This window comes from Staurois parvus, unplaced genomic scaffold (genome assembly GCF_062004578.1).
Source record: "Staurois parvus isolate SC_StPar_1 unplaced genomic scaffold, SC_StPar_1.0 ptg000282l, whole genome shotgun sequence".
Classification (NCBI taxonomy): Eukaryota; Metazoa; Chordata; class Amphibia; order Anura; family Ranidae; genus Staurois; species Staurois parvus.
This window is the reverse complement of record NW_028318078.1, coordinates 7,491,014-7,507,834: the sequence shown is the minus strand read 5'-3', so window position 1 is coordinate 7,507,834 and position 16,821 is coordinate 7,491,014. Positions and strand designations below refer to the sequence as shown.

General features: G+C 44.5%; 1 protein-coding gene across 2 annotated transcripts in view; it reads left to right on the top strand.

Annotated features, from left to right (window-relative positions):
• The first annotated feature begins 1,453 nt into the window (after positions 1–1,453).
• Positions 1,454–16,821, top strand: part of ARHGEF3 (Rho guanine nucleotide exchange factor 3) — a 442,548-nt gene continuing 427,180 nt past the window's right edge. The window contains exon 1 of one of the 2 annotated variants that reach the window (XM_089681894.1): positions 1,454–1,584. In XM_089681894.1, coding sequence (XP_089538020.1) covers positions 1,547–1,584 — 38 coding nt within the window. In that variant the 5' untranslated portion in view covers positions 1,454–1,546. The remainder of the gene's footprint in view (positions 1,585–16,821) is intronic. The other variant, XM_089681897.1, reaches the window with a different exon arrangement.

Genomic DNA, 16,821 nt, shown 5'->3' with positions numbered 1-16,821 from the left:
GTCTATCCAATATTATACATATGCTTCTACTATGGAGGCTCTCAAAATTTACAGAGTTAGGAACTGCAGAATATCGGGGTGCTGTGAAGAGGCTCTGAAGCTGACGCATGTATTTGCAAAAGTGTGCAAACTGAACCCCTGTTTTTAATGTGAACTGTTAGACAGGACAATCTGGTTGCAGGCTGGTTGGTAAGTTGAGCTGGAAAAATTTCTCTGTTGTTGTTTGAAATGCGTCAGCCTTCCATGTGCCTCATGCTGCAAAGGCCAGTTATAGACTGGGGCAATGGCCATTTGTTTGTACTAGTAGGAAAGTGCTAGTAGAAAGTAGTTTGTATGACAAAGCTAGTAGGAAGGAGCTAGTACGATGGTGCTAGAGAAAGTAATTAATATGAAGGAGCTAGTAGGAATGTGGTAGTAGAAAGTAATTAGTATGAAGGAGCTAGCAGAAAAGTGCTAGTAGGAAGGTGGCTGAAGGAAGGAGCTAGTAGAAAGGTAGTTAATATGAAGGTGCTAGTAGGAAGGTAGTTAGTATGAAAGCGGTAGTAGGAAGGGGCTAGTATAATGTAGTTATTATGAAGGAGCTAGTAAGAAGGAGCTAGCAGGAATGAGCTAGAATGAAGCAGCTAGTAGAAAGTAGTTAGTATGAAATTGCTAATAGGAAGGTGCTAGTAGGAAGGAGCTAGTGAAACGTAGTTAGTATGAAGGACCTAGTAGAAAGGTGGCAATAGGAAAATGCTAGTAGAAAATAGTATGAAGGTGGTATTAGGAAGGTGCTAGTAGAAGGTGGCTAGTATGAAGGAGCTAATAGGAAGGTGCTAGTAAGAAGAAGATAGTAGGCAGGTGGTATTAGGATTCAGGTAGTAGGAAGGTGCTAATAGGAAGGAGCTAGTAAGAAGGTGGTAGCAGGAGTATACTAGTAGGAAAGAGCTAGTAGAAAGTGGTTAGTAGGAAGGAGCTAATAGAAAGGTACTAGTAAGAAGGATCTAGTAGGAAGAAGATAGTAGACAGGTGGCAGTAGGATTCAGGTAGTAGGAAGGAGCTAGTAAGAAGGTGGTAGTAGGAATGAGCTAGTAGTAGATAGTAGTATGAAGGTGCTAGTTGGAAGGTGCAAGAAGCTAGTAGGAAGGAGGTAGTAGAAAATAGAATGATGGTGCTAGGAAAAAGTACCTAGTAGGAAAAAGTTGCACTTTACATACACTATGCCTACTATGAAGCGCGGTTGTCACCTCGTCCATTGTGAGCACAGCTCGGGGCCGGGTTCTGATTGCAGTGGAAGTTCTCTATACAGAGATCACAGCTCAGCTCATCCTTGGAAATGCGACGCGGAGTGTCAGACTGGGCGGAGTCAGCTGTCAGAGGTGGGAGTGGGCGGGGTCAGCTGTTCAAACTGTGGGCAGAGTTACAGAGAGACTCCGAACTCTACAGTGAGCCCGACTATAGCCGGGATCCGGGGAGAGCGGAGAGGAGGGAGTACAGCGGGAGTCCGAGGGCCAGTGCGGAGCAGCCAAGAACCCCGGGAGCCCCGCGGAGCTGATCGTCACTTCCCATGCATCCAAGAGGGAGCCTGAAGAGTCCGGCTGAAAGGTGGGAGGAGTCACAGTGTCAGTGCAGCGCCGCATATATCTTCACCTGTACGTCCCATCACCTGCACCGCACACACCGCCACCTGTACGTCCCATCACCTGCACCGCACACACCGCCACCTGTACGTCCCATCACCTGCACCGCACACACCGCCACCTGTACGTCCCATCACCTGCACCGCACACACCACCTGTACGTCCCATCACCTGCACCGCACACACCACCTGTACGTCCCATCACCTGCACCGCACACGCCGCCACCACCACCACCTGTACGTCCCGTCACCTGCACCGCACACGCCGCCACCATCACCTGTACGTCCCGTCACCTGCACCGCACATGCCACCACCACCTGTACGTCCCATCACCGCCATCACCTGTACGTCCCATCACCTGCACCGCCCACGCCACCACCTGTACGTCCCAACACTGCCATCACCTGTACCGCACACACCACCTGTACGTCCCATCACCTGCACCGCACACACCACCTGTACGTCCCATCACCTGCACCGCACACGCCGCCACCACCACCTGTACGTCCCATCACCTGCACCGCACACACCGCCACCACCACCTGTACGTCCCGTCACCTGCACCGCCCACGCCACCACCTGTACGTCCCAACACTGCCACCACCTGTACGTCCCATCATCTGCACCGCCTACGCCACCACCTGTACGTCCCATCACCTGCACCGCCCACGCCACCACCAGTACGTCCCATCACCTGCACCGCCCACGCCACCACCTGTACGTCCCAACACTGCCACCACCTGTACGTCCCATCATCTGCACCGCCTACGCCACCACCTGTACGTCCTATTATCTGCACCGCCCACGCCACCACCAGTACGTCCCATCACCTGCACCGCCCACGCCACCACCTGTACGTCCCAACACTGCCACCACCTGTACGTCCCATCACCTGCACCGCCCACGCCACCACCGGTACGTCCCATCACCTGCACCGCCCACGCCACCACCTGTACGTCCCATCACCTGCACCGCCCACGCCACCACCTGTACGTCCCAACACTGCCATCACCTGTACGTCCCATCACCTGCACCGCCTACGCCACCACTTGTACGTCCCATCACCTGCACCGCCTACGCCACCACCTGTACGTCCCATCACCTGCACCGCCTACGCCACCACCTGTACGTCCCATCACCTGCACCGCCCACGCCACCACCTGTACGTCCCAACACTGCCATCACCTGTACGTCCCATCACCTGCACCGCCTACGCCACCACCTGTACGTCCCATCACCTGCACCGCACACGCCACCACCTGTACGTCCCATCACCGCCATCACCTGTACGTCCCATCACCTGCACCGCCCACGCCACCACCTGTACGTTCCAACACTGCCACCACCTGTACGTCCCATCATCTGCACCGCCTACGCCACCACCTGTACGTCCCATCACCTGCACCGCCCACGCCACCACCTGTACGTCCCAACACTGCCATCACCTGTACGTTCCATCATCTGCACCGCCTACGCCACCACCTGTACGTCCCATCACCTGCACCGCACACGCCACCACCTGTACGTCCCATCACCGCCATCACCTGTACGTCCCATCATCTGCACCGCCCACGCCACCACCTGTACGTTCCAACACTGCCACCACCTGTACGTCCCATCATCTGCACCGCCTACGCCACCACCTGTACGTCCCATCAGCTGCACCACCCACGCCACCACCTGTACGTCCCAACACTGCCATCACCTGTACGTCCCATCATCTGCACCGCCTACGCCACCACCTGTACGTCCCATCACCTGCACCGCACACGCCACCACCTGTACGTCCCATCACCGCCATCACCTGTACGTCCCATCATCTGCACCGCCCACGCCACCACCTGTATGTCCCATCACCTGCACTACACGTCCCTTCAACTGAGCTACACATGCCTGTACTATACACCCCATCACCTGAACTGCTCATATCTACACTACACATGCCATCACCTGCAGTGCACATGGCTGAACTGCACACCCCATCACCTGCACGACACATGCCTGAATTATACACCCCATCACCTGCACGACACATGCCTGAATTATACACCCCATCACCTGCACTGCACATGCCTGAACTGCACACCCCATCACCTGCACTGCACATGCCTGAACTGCACACCCCATCACCTGCACTGCACATGCCTGAACTATACACCCCTTCACCTGCACTACGCATGCCTGAACTACACACTCCACCTGCACTGCATATACCTCTACCAAAATGGGGCAGATACCTTCACCACACATTTTCACCTGCACCACAGATACAGTACCTTCACTTGCACAGTGTTTACCTTTAGTAACACTGCACATACCTGCACCGTACAAACCTTCACCTGCACTCAAGATACTTTCACCAACAGAGCACATATCTTCACCTGCACCGCACATACCTTCACCTGTACTGCACAGACATTTACCTGACCTGTGCATACGTTCACCAGCACAACTTTCTGGCAGAAAAAGTGGCTTAATGTTGCCTATAGTAACCAGACAGATTTGAATAATTTTAGTTATTGTCACATTTCCAAATGTACGAAGAGGATCTCCCTGTATGGCCATGCACACTTTAGTGAATGCTGGACTTTTCCTGATTCCATCGGTGAGATGGTACTACAGAGCACACACACAGATTCATAACCACCCATCATCATAAAATGACTGCTGATTGATTTACAGTTTGTTACAAAAGTATTCATACCCCTTGAAATTTTCCACATTTTGTCATGTTACAGCCAAAAACATAAATGTACTTTATTGGGATTTTATGTGATAGATCAACACAAAGTTGCACATAATTGTGAAGTGGAAGGAAAATGATAAATGGTTTACAAAAAAATACCTTAAAAGTGTGGCATGCATTTGTATTCAGCCCCCTTTACTCTGATACCACTAACTAAAATCTAGTGGAACCAATTGCCTTCAGAAGTCACCTAATTAGTAAATAGAGTCCACCTGTGTATAATTTAATCTCAGTATAAATACAGATGTTCTTTGAAGCCCTCAGAGGTTTGTTTGAGAATATTAGTGAACAAACAGCATCATGAAGGCCAAGGAACACACCAAACAGGTCAGGGATAAAGTTGTGGGGAAGTTTAAAGCAGGGTTAGGTTATAAAAAAAATTATCCCAAGCTTTGAATATCTCACAGAGCACTGTTCAATCCATCATACGAAAATGGAAAGAGTATGGCACAACTGTAAACCTACCAAGACATGGCCGCCCACCTAAACTGACAGGTCAGGCAAGAAAAACATTAATCCGAGAAGCAGCCAAGAGGCCCATAGTAACTCTGGAGGTGCTGCCGAGATCCACAGCTCAGGTGGGAGAATCTGTCCACCGGGCAAATATCAGTCGTGCACAGGGGCGGACTGACCATTTGGAAACTCGGGCACTGCCCGGGGTCAGTAGGGGGCCCCATGAGATGCCCATGGTACCTCTTTCATAGGCTTTTTTGAGTTTGGGCAAGAACACAGGGGCCCCATAATCCCCTATTTCCCAGGGGCCCCATGAGTTGTCAGTCCGCCCCTGGTCGTGCACTCCACAAATCTGACCTTTATGGAAGCGTGGCAAGAAGAAAGCCATTGTTGAAAGAAAGCCAGAAAACGTCCCGTTTGCAGTTTGCAAGAAGCCATGCAGGGGACACAGCAACCGCTATGTGTGGCGGAAAACTAACACTGCGCATCACCCTAAACACACCATCCCCACCGTGAAACATGGTGGTGGCAGCATTATGTCGTGGGGATGCTTTTCTTCAGCAGGGACAGGGAAGCTGGTCAGAGTTGATGGGAAGATGGATGGAGCCAAATACAGGGAAATCTTAGAAGAAAACCTGTTAATCTGCAAAAGACTTGAGACTGAGGCAGAGGTTCACCTTCCAGCAGGACAACGACCCGAAACATACAGCCAGAGCTACAATGGAATGGTTTAGATCAAAGCATATTCATGTGTTGGAATGGCCCAGTCAAAGTCCAGACCTAAATACGATAGAGAACCTGTGTCAAGACTTGAAAATTTCTGTTCACAGGCCCTTTACTTTCTTTTATTGCCCCAGGGGAAATATTTAATCAACTAACACCACCAACAATAGGGCACATTTCCTCCCAATGACACCAATGACGGGGGACATTTCCTCCCAATGACACCAATGACGGGGCACATTTCCTCCCAATGACACCAATGACGGGGCACATTCCCTCCCAATGACACCAATGACGGGGCACATTCTCTCCCAATGACACCAATGACGGGGCACATTCCCTCCCAATGACGGGGCACATTTCCTCCCAATGACACAAAAGATGGGGCCCAGTGACACCAATGAAGGAGCAAATTTCCACTCAATGACGCCAATGATGGGGCACATTTCCTTCCAATGACACCAATGATGAGGCAAAAATCCTGCCAATGACACAAAAAATGGGGCCCAGTGACACCACTGATGGGGCACATTTCCTCCCAATGACACAAATGATGGGGCACAAATCCTGCCAATGACACAAAAAAATGGGGCCCAGTGACACCAACAATGGGGCACAATTACTCTCACTGACAACAACAATGGGGCAATATTTCTCCCAACGGCACCAACAGTGGGACATAATTCTTCCTAATGACACCAACAATAGGGCACAGTTCTTCCCCCTGATGCCAAAGATGAATCACTGTTTACTCCTACTTATGCTGGGACATTATTTACTACCAGTGGCCACAATCCAACCCCCCTCCTAAAGTCTGAAGGACAGTGATCTGGCCCTTTGTTTAGAAATTCTGGAGACTCCTGTTTTATACAATAATATCCTATAGACATCTTCTGTTCAATAACATCTTGTAGACATCTTGAAGGATCTCAGAAATGTTCAGGTGCCATTTTGTGGTTCAATAAGATTGCAGAACATTTGGGGATAGGCGGAGATTCTAGAGTCCGTCTGAAATCTAAAGTGGCCCCACCCCCTTTTGCCTTCCAAGCCACCCTGTTGGTCAGTGTGGTGACATAACTGATATAAAGTGGAAGGAGGCGGGGCACAATCTGACTTTTACAGGAACAGTCACAATTCATGTATAACTTTAGCTGTTTGTATTGTTTTGGTTTGCGGCCAAGTTGGTGTAAAAGGAAACCATTGCTCCTGTTTTTTTTCATCACATACTTGGTTTGAAGTGTCTGGGATTGTGATAGGTTGGCGTGTCCTAAAGGAAAACCAAATTCAGTATTACAGACTTGTTGCTATAGGCAATGAACTCTTTCTTGGGGAGAGAAAACTGGGAAACCCACACTGCAAGGAGTAACTGATCATTTAGGCCTGGGGAATCGAAAGAGCAAATTTACTTTCCCAGTCCTCCCCCATGGTCCAGCAGTGGACTGTTCCTAGGCATCTTCATGTCCAATTCTTGATGATATCAGGACCTTAGACCAATGGAGCATGGGGGAAAAGAGGCTGCAGGGACTAGCAGCTCAGAGGATCGGGTTAGTTCCTGTCCACATCAAGTGACGTGGTAGCATCACGTTGTTCATGTGTTTTTTGCTGCATTTTTGGAGCCAAACTATTCACTTGAATAGTCTGCCCTCTGCTCCAAAAAATGCACCAAAGTAGCTCCTGTGCCTTGCGTTGCATTTTTTTTTTTTTTGGACAATGCGATGTGGTGCACTTTTTATGTGACAAAATTACCCTTTTTAGAACCTTTTTTTGCGGTGTCCTTAAGAATAATGGCACTGAAATACGTGTTGCTTGTTTTACCAAGTTCTGGAATCACGGGAAGAATCCCACACACTGCAAGAGAGAAGTTTCATGGAGTTGAGATCTAAATTTATTAGTGCCCATAAGGGAAATTTAAAAATTGTAAATGGCTTTGAATAAGAGCATGCATGCTTTGTTAAAAATACAATATAAAATATTTAGAATAATATTAAGCCCCAGAGCAAAAATGTAATATTCCAGAAAGGAAAAAGCAGAACCAAACCTATCCATTATAGCCAAGGAGGCTGCCATCTTGATCTTCTTCGATCTGCAGGTGCCATGGTGCTGCACATGTGATCAGTTATGACACCAGATGGCTTGACAGTTAAGTTTAGAACACAAGCAACTGTAAAAGTTATCATTCACGGCATGACTTGATTGTTACAATTTTGGGAAACTGTTAAAGCAAAGAGTTCAGTTCCTCTTTAAAAAGTGTTGGCTTTAATTAGTCATGTCCATATAAATCTGATAGTACATCTAACACTACCCTTCCCCCAGACCGGGTGTCGGCAACCCGCGGCTCTTTTTCACATTGGCTGCGGCTCCGGAACACACTGCCCACCAGGTGACAGGCAATAGGGTCTTCTGTGTGCCGGGCGCCCGCTCCCCTCCCTCCTCTCGGGCGGCCGCCCCAAAAGTCAGGACTCTGCAGCTAGCCCAGCAATGGGCAAACTATGGCCCGCATGCGGCCCGGCGGACCTTTTAATCCGGCCCGCGGAGCGTGGCAAACATTGGCTGTCAGGATGTAGGCGGGGCAGCGTGACGAACTCCTCTCCTCTCACAGTCCGCCCTGAAGACCGGAACGGCGCGGGAACACGGCGAGAGGAACGCACGTAGCAAAGGTAAGTGAATTGACACAATATGGGGGATGAATTACTATAGGGGGGATGAATTACTCTAGGGGGGATGAATTACTCTAGGGGGGATGAATTACTCTAGGGGGGATGAATTACTATATGGGGGATGAATTACTATGGGGAATAAATTACTATATGGGGGATGAATTACTATGGGGGATGAATTACTATATGGGGGATGAATTACTATGGGGGATGAATTACTATATGGGGGATGAATTACTATGGGGGATGAATTACTATATGGGGGATGAATTACTATGGGGGATGAATTACTATATGGGGGATGTATTTTCAGTTTTAAAAATGTGGCTCTCAAAATAAATTTCAATCGTGGTTTTGGCGAGATTTGGCTTAGTTGAAAAAAAAGGTTGCCCACCACTGACCTAAGGCTATGATTGTGATTATGACGATACACTGTGGCCCTGATTAACCCTTTGCTTACTGGGCCCTTAAACCCCCTTCATGACCAGAGCGCTTTTTGCAATATATGCAGTGTCGGATTTGTTTTAAATGTTGCAATGGTTTTGCGGCTCCCAGTCTTTTTTTCCCTCTCGGAAACGGGTCCAAGTGGCTCTTTATGTCTTAAAGGTTTCAGACCCCTGCCCCAGACTGATAATGCTGCTGTACAAGAGTGGCTCCATTGCTTCTCCATCCAGAGTGGAGACACCCTAAGAATAGGTTCATATATATATATATATATATATATATATATATATATATATATATATATATATATATATATATATATATATATATATAGGTTGCGGTTGATGCATTTTTTTTTTCTGGTGTGTTTTGCGATGCATTTTGCGTTTCTGAACACTCGTTTTTGCCGCATTCGGCTTGCTTTTTTTTTTTCCAATAGAAAAGTATGACAGCTCTGTTCATGTAGTGTGACTTTAACAGCTACCGCTCCGTCCTATAGCAGAAATACTGCTACAGGGCAGCACGGGTGCGCAAAATCACGTGTCTATATACGCGATTTTGCATTTCCGGGTAGGGGGTGTACGCCCTACCTGCGTCGTTATTTGTGGCCGCGGCTGTCAACCACTGGGTCCCGGCCGGTGATTACTCACCGGTGCCGATGATTTCCGACGATCTTCGACAGGGAGGAGGACTGTTTTGTTTAACAGTTCTCCTCCCTGTCAGCTCCGGCACACTGCTTTGGATGGCTGTGCACAGCACAGCCATCCAAAGCAGTGTACTTGCAGTGAAGCCCCCTATGACATGGCCCCCTATGTAAAACACTCCCTGCACTCAGTTAACCCTTTGATCGCCCCTCATGTTAACCCCTTCCTGCCCAGTAGTACAGTGTCAGTGGTTTTTTTTTTAAGCATTCATCTGTATTGGTGTCACTGGGGATGTCAGTGACACCAAGTCTGTTCCCCCCCCCCCCCCCCCCCCCCCCGTTGTCAGAATGTCTCCCGCAGTCCCGCTATAAGTCGCTGATCGCCGCCATTACTAGTAAAAATTGAAAAAAAATCCAGTATCTATACTGCCATTTGTAAACGTTATAACTTTCACGTAAACCAATTAATTTACATGTATTGGGATTTTTTTTAGCAAAGACGTGTAGCATTTTGGCCTAAATTTATGTCTAAATTTGATTTTTTATTTTTTATTTTTTTTTAAATTTTTTACTGGATGTGTTTAATAGCAAAAAGTCAAAAATAGTTTTTTATTCCTCAAAATTGTCGTGTTTTTTTTTTTTTATAGCGCAAAAAATAAAAGACACACAGGCAATCAAATACCACCAAAAGAAAGCTCAATTTGTGGGGGGGGAAAAAGGACATAAATTTCATTTGGGTGCAGTGTTGCATGACCGCACAATTGTCAGTTAAAGTAACATAGCGCCCTAAAGCAAAAAAAATTGCCTGGTCAGGAAGGAGGATAAATCCTCAGGAGGGCAAGGGGTTAATAAGACTTTATACTCTCTGATACTCAAGACACTCAAGTAGCATTAATGTAATCTCCAATCCCAAAGGACACCAGTTTTGGGGAATCGTGTTGGGCGGAGTCTGAGTGTGACGTCATTGCGCACTGGCATGTTGGCTGACACCGCAGCTGCTTTGTTTGTATATGATACGGCTCGTTCTTATCCTGCATATATGTAAGTGAATGGTTACTTTTTTTTTTTTAATAAAGCAAGTTTTTACCTCTTGCACTGGGGATGTGAGTGACACCAAGTCAGTTCCCCCCAGTGTCAGATTGCCCACCGCAGTCCCGCTATAAGTCGCTGATCGCCGCCATTACTAGTAAAAAAAAAATTCTATTATATATACCCCCATCTGTAAATGCTATAAATTTCACGTAAACCAATTAATTTACACGTATTGGGATCTTTTTTTTTTTTTTTTAGCAAAGACATATAGCAGAATACATTTTGGCCCAAATGTATGACGAAATTAGATTTTTGTAAAAAAAATGTTTTTACTGGACACATTTAATAGCAAAAAGTAAAAAATATAGTTTTTTTTTCTCAAAATTGCCAGTTTTTTTGTTTATAGCGCAAAAAAATTAAACCGCACAGGCCATCAAATACCACTAAAAGAAAGCTCTGTTTGTGGGGAAAAAAAGGACATACATTTCATTTGGGTGCAGCGTTGCATGACTGCGCAATTGTCAGTTAAAGTAACGCAGCACCGTATCGCAAAAAAAGGCCTGGTAAGGAAAGGGGGGAAATCCTCTGGAGGGCAAGTGGTTAAATAGGCTGTAATGTGATTCTGCAAACTGGAAAATGCACTAAAATTTTGCATACGTGTGAACCTAGAGTACAGACAGGAAACGTGTTAGTGGACAGATCACCATTGAAAATGAGAATAAAAGAAAAAAAATTAAAAAAGAAAACTAATGCAGCCACCACAAGGATTAGTAAGCTACAATTTGTTACATTTTAGTTTTTGGGTCTACTACCACTTTATTAAAAAATTGGATTTGAATCAAACAAGTCAATCATTATCATGTGGTTGCATACAATATATCTCTCTAGAATTAATACGGTTTGTGTTTGGATCTGCTGATTATACAGTGTGACTATGTTGGTCAGGGGTGTGAAGTTTAAGTGTAGAGACAACTGGTGTCAGGCGGAGAGGGGGAAGATGTGTTGTGTTAGACACAGATGAATTGTGTGCTGGGTACGGCATCCCCCTAGGGTATAACTGCTGTATTTCTTAGTAATCATAGTAATTGCACCATAATAGTAGGAAGATCCTTCAGCATCAACTCCACAAATCTAGTCCTATTACTAAATTAACCACTTCAGTGTCTGCCTGTAATACTTCTTCATTAGCAGGCCACTTTTCAGTTTAAAGTGCTGTGATACTTTGACAATTACTTGACCCAAGAGCATTTATACTTTTTGAGTCCTCATGCACACTGGACATTTTTTACTGTGGCTGTTTTTGGCTTTTGACATTTTTTTTCTACAGCTAGTATACTCCCCAGCATGTTATCCTATGTGTCAATGCACACATAGACTGTAATCAATGTTCTTTGGCTGGAGAAAAAACCCAGGACTAGTGGGTTTCTAGAGGAGTTTTTTAGCTGTGAAAGCGCTCTAAAGCTGAAAAACGCAGTAAAACGCCACAAACCGGCATTTTTAGCGTTTTTTTTTTTTTTAACCAAAAAAAAATATCTATATCCATATATAAAATAATATATATATTTATATTGGTATATATTTATATTGGTATATATATATATTTATATTGGTATAAAAAACACGTGAAAATGCTAAAAAAAGCTGAAAAATTCACATTTTTAATGTGATTTTACACAGCTGACGTTACCAGCGTTATCAAAACGCCCCGTGTGCATGGAGCCTTAGAACTCATGTACACGGGATGTTTGGAAAACCCTTCTGAACGATGGAAACTGACTGCTGGAAAACGTAGGTTTAAAACATGTTTAGCCACGTTTGCATAACGCGTTTATGCGCGTTTGCGTTTAGAAGCATTTTTTAAAGCTAATATCAGGAGACCTTCCAAAATGCCCAGAATGCACTGAAAAATAGTAAAAAAAAAGTAACTATTTCAGACATTTTTAAACCGAAACAATTGAGTACTGTCCGTGATACTTTTTTTTTATTTGCACTAACATACAATTTTGAGGACAAGCTTTCGGGGTATGTCCCCTTCTTCAAAGTCCAAGCAGCAAGTTTGGTGTGTTAAAAAAAAATGACTGTAAACTCAACTGCCTGTAAATGACATAGTGTACATGGACACATAGGAAGACAGGGAGAGTTCAGGGGCTGCGGAAAAAAACACAGAAAAGCTCCTGAATGTGAGTTTATTAGATTCAGTGTACATGAGCCCTTAGGACAGAGCTTTCTTTTGGTATTTCATAACCACTGAGGATTTTTTTTTTACTTTAAAAGGGAAAAAGAACAAAAATTTATTAAACTCCTTTTTTTCCTGTTAAAAAATACCAGGGAAGTAAACTGTCCAAATGACCCCTTTTTGGAAAATACACTCCAAAGGGGATCTCCTTTTTGCCACAAATTTTTTTGAAACAAAAGAATCCGCTGGTTTTGATGGTATTAAAACATGGTAATGGTGGACTAGCTACATTAACCACTTGCCCTCCAGAGGATTCCCCCCCGGTGACCAGGGCATCTTTTGCGATACAGCGCTGCGTTACTTTAACAATTGCGCAGTCATGCAATGCTATAAATAAATGACATTTTATGTCCTTTTTCCCCAAAAATACAGCTTTCTTTCTATGGTATTTGATTACCTCTGCGTTTTTAAATTTTTTTGCGCTATAAACAAAAAAAACCTATTTTTTTACTTTTTGCTATAAAACATATCCAGTAAAAAAATTTAAAAAGTCAAATTTATTCATAAATTTTGGCCAAAATGTATTCTGCTGGAAAAAAAAAATCCCAATACATGTAAATGAATTGGTTTACGGGAAAGTTATAGCGTCTACAAATGGCGGTATATATACTGGAATTTTAATTTACTAGTAATGGCGGCGATCAGCGACTTATAGCGGGACTGTGGGATTTCGGCGGGCATTCTGACACTGGGGGGGGGGGGGGGGGACTGACTAACTGCCACTGACATCCCAATGATGCTAATACAGTGATAAGTGCTAATAAAAAGCACTGACACTGTACTAATGACACTGAGCAGGAAGGGGTGAACATCTGCGGTGAACAAAGGGTTAACTGTGTGCTGTTTTACATCATGTGCTGTGTGTGTTTTACTAGGGAAACATGCTGCTGTGTATTTCTGTGCTGCACATAGAAATACACAGCAGCATATCCTTTCTGACAGGAGAGAGACCTGTGTTCTTATATACAGGTCTCTCCCTTCTCAGCTTTACCTGGCGATTGCTGGGTGCTGGTGGGGAACCTCTGGCCGGGACCTGGTGACTGACTTCCCTAGCCACCAATGGCAGTGCGCGCATGTGCGCCCCCTACTCGGATGTGCAAATTGCGTGTGTGTGTGTGTGCGCGCGTTGTGTGTTTTTTTTTTTTTTTTTTTTGTTTTTTTTTTTTTTGCGCAGCTTTGCCGCCCTGTAGCAGTAGCTCTACTATAGGGCTGCGGGAAAGTGGTTAAAGTGATTGTAAAGGGATTTTGTTTATACAAATATGTTGTTATATTTATCTGCTCTGTGCGAAACCCAAATCCTCCTTTTCTGGGGTCCCCCACCAGTGCTCCACCATAGACACACAGTGCAGCTCGTCCACTTCCACCGCTCCCCCCTTGCAGGCTGTGACTGACAGCAGCAGGAGCAAATAGCTCCCACTGCTCTCTTTGAGCCAATGAGGAGAGAGCCACTGCTCTTGTGCACAGAGCTGGATCGAGATCAGGCTCGGGTATAGTATAAGGGGGAAGAGCTGCACACAGAAGGCTTTTTTACCTTAATGCAGATAATGCATTAAAGTGTTTTGTAAACCTCAGACATGAAATATAAACAAAACCCATCCCTATATAGTGTGTACTTGTGTCAATTTAGAGGAATGAAGCAGCAGACAGAAATGACACTATCTCCATGAATAACTTCTGACAAGTTTTCCAGACACCAAGAGAAAAATGGTGACAGGGGAGGGACCTTCAGCAAATTGACAGCCTTGGCTCTTTTCCTGTGAGCTGTGTGGAGGAGGGTGTGTCTCTTCCCTCCAATCAGCTCTCAGAGATCTCCTCATTGAGCTCTGCAGTGTGTAATTTCAGCTTTCCGCCCCCTTTTTTTCTAAACTCACAGACAAGCTGTATAAATTCAGCACTTTGATGTAGAGAAGAGATGGCTGCAAATAAACAGGTTCCTCTTACGTAGGAGGATTTGTTTAATCTCTGTGTATCACATGAGGCCAGTCACTTCACTGGGTATATGTAAGGGTTTAAAACCACTTCAAAGTAAAAAAAATCTTTGCAACCACTTTCAATGTGCAGGTCAAACACAGAGGGAGGTGGGCATGAAGGGGTTAATGTAGAAGCCACATATAGTGGATGGATGGAAATGAGGGGGTAATGTGCAGAAAGGTGAAAAGTTTAATATACAGGGCACATACCGAGACAGGCTGGGGCGTGAAGGGATCAAAAAATGATCCTAGTGTCAGTGCAATTGAATGTATGGATCAGCAGCTGCTGTAGATTCATTAATATAACATTCATAACACTCTGATTCCTTTGTTGTAGGTAGAAGGCAGGGGGACTTTAACGTAAACCGTAGCAAGTGATCACTGTGATTGGCTATCGCAGCAATCACTTTTTTTTTTTTTTTTGTTCAGGTGCAGTGTAAAGTCAACCTTTTGCTTTGCTCATGTGTGTCTACATTTATTGGCTTATAAATTTAAAATGATAGAAAAGGAAATAAGCCATAAGTTGGAGTTATTGCCCTTAGTTCTAAATCAAAAATGTTATGATATTTATTATTAATTAGAAGAATTCTTATTTAAAGGATAACTTCACCTTTCTAAAAAATAAAGCAAATTTTTTTTTTGCAGGTTTGCTATTATTATTATTTATTATTATTATTATTATTAATAATAATAAAATACTTTTTTATTTTTGGTACTGTACTGCATGACTGCGCAATTGTCATTCAACGTTTAAGAGCTCCGAAAGCTGAAAAATTGCCTGGGCAGGAAGGGGGTAAGTGTGGCCGGTATTGAAATGGGTTAAAGTAACAAAGCTGTTTTTTCCTTTTGAATAGAATAAGGGAGGGTTATACCCTCTGTCTTTTTTTTTTTTTTCCCTCTGTGTCCCATTGGGGATATATCCCTTCACTTCCTGCCCCATAGCTATGACAGCAAGCAAGAAGAAAAGCCTCCAAAGTGAGGAAATCCCTTGTCACCAGAACTAAAAATGTCGGTGACAACAGGAAGCAGGTCAAGGATAAATCTCCCTAACGGGGACACAGACAGCAATAAAAACCTGGCAGGTGTTCTAATCCCTCTCCACTCTATCCAAACCTAAAAATAAAGTTTTGCCTGTAGTTGTACTTTAACTTTTCCATAGATGAAATATGAAAGTTGATTTTGACAAGCAGGCCAATCGTGTGCTCCCAAAAAAGGGGAGAATGTCACCAGCACACCAAGGGTCACCAGTATGGGTCCACAAGTTTTAATGAACGAACACATAGTTACAGCAAGGCAACATTTCGGAGTCCTTCATCAGACATCTCTCCCCCCACTTATACACACAGCCATTTTTAATGCAGGAATATGTGCGTTTGGATTGGACACTTGCATTACCCGAAAAAGACTCGCCCCTTAAACGGTCATTCAGTATAATGGGGGGAGGGGGGAATACTGAGACCACAGCACTGCTCTACGCCATGTTTTCTTAGAAAGCCAAGAGCAAGACTGGGCTGTCAGTGTGAATGTTCTGATTTCGCTGATCCTGGTGGGGTCAGATGACTTTATAAAACGAGCAGAGTTTGAAGAATAACTATAAGAAAAACAAACGCATTGATTTCTTAGTTATCCAGCAGCAGTGCGAATCGCGGCCTTGTTAAAGTGATGATACATGGTAACCGGTCAGGGTATTTGCATGACTGGGCACGAGTCCTGCTTCAATAATAACCGGGATTGTGAGCATATGTCTGGCAATGCTGCCACAATACTTCAATACATTCTTTCCTCCTGGAAATCAGAAATTCTTCTTCTTTCTCGAAATCTGGAGGCTTTTCTTGGACCTGCATTATGTGTGAGAAGTAAGGAGCTTGTTTTGAAATGTGTTCTTGGTTAGGATGGAACAGATTCTTGTTTGGATTTAAGGCAGTACACATGGGCACTTGTCTCTGGTATGTTTCTTCTGTTACTTTTACTTTGATGGGAACAAAGCTTCACAGTCATCGTTCACAGGAGATCTACCTTTTTGGCTTAACCTCCTTGGCGGTATGATTCTTTCCGATTTTTTTTTTTTGTGCTGAAAGCGGTACCATTTTTTTGCATGGAAATATGTAGTTTTTTTATTGTAAGCTGTCATTTTTAGGAATAACTCACTGAAATCTGTACAAACAAGAGTCTATTAAACATTCCGGATATGATAAAATTTGAAACACGAAATCATAAATTATAATTTAATAAATAATCATAAAAAATAATATAATAATAATTTAATTCAATAATATAATCAAACCAAAAACACTGAA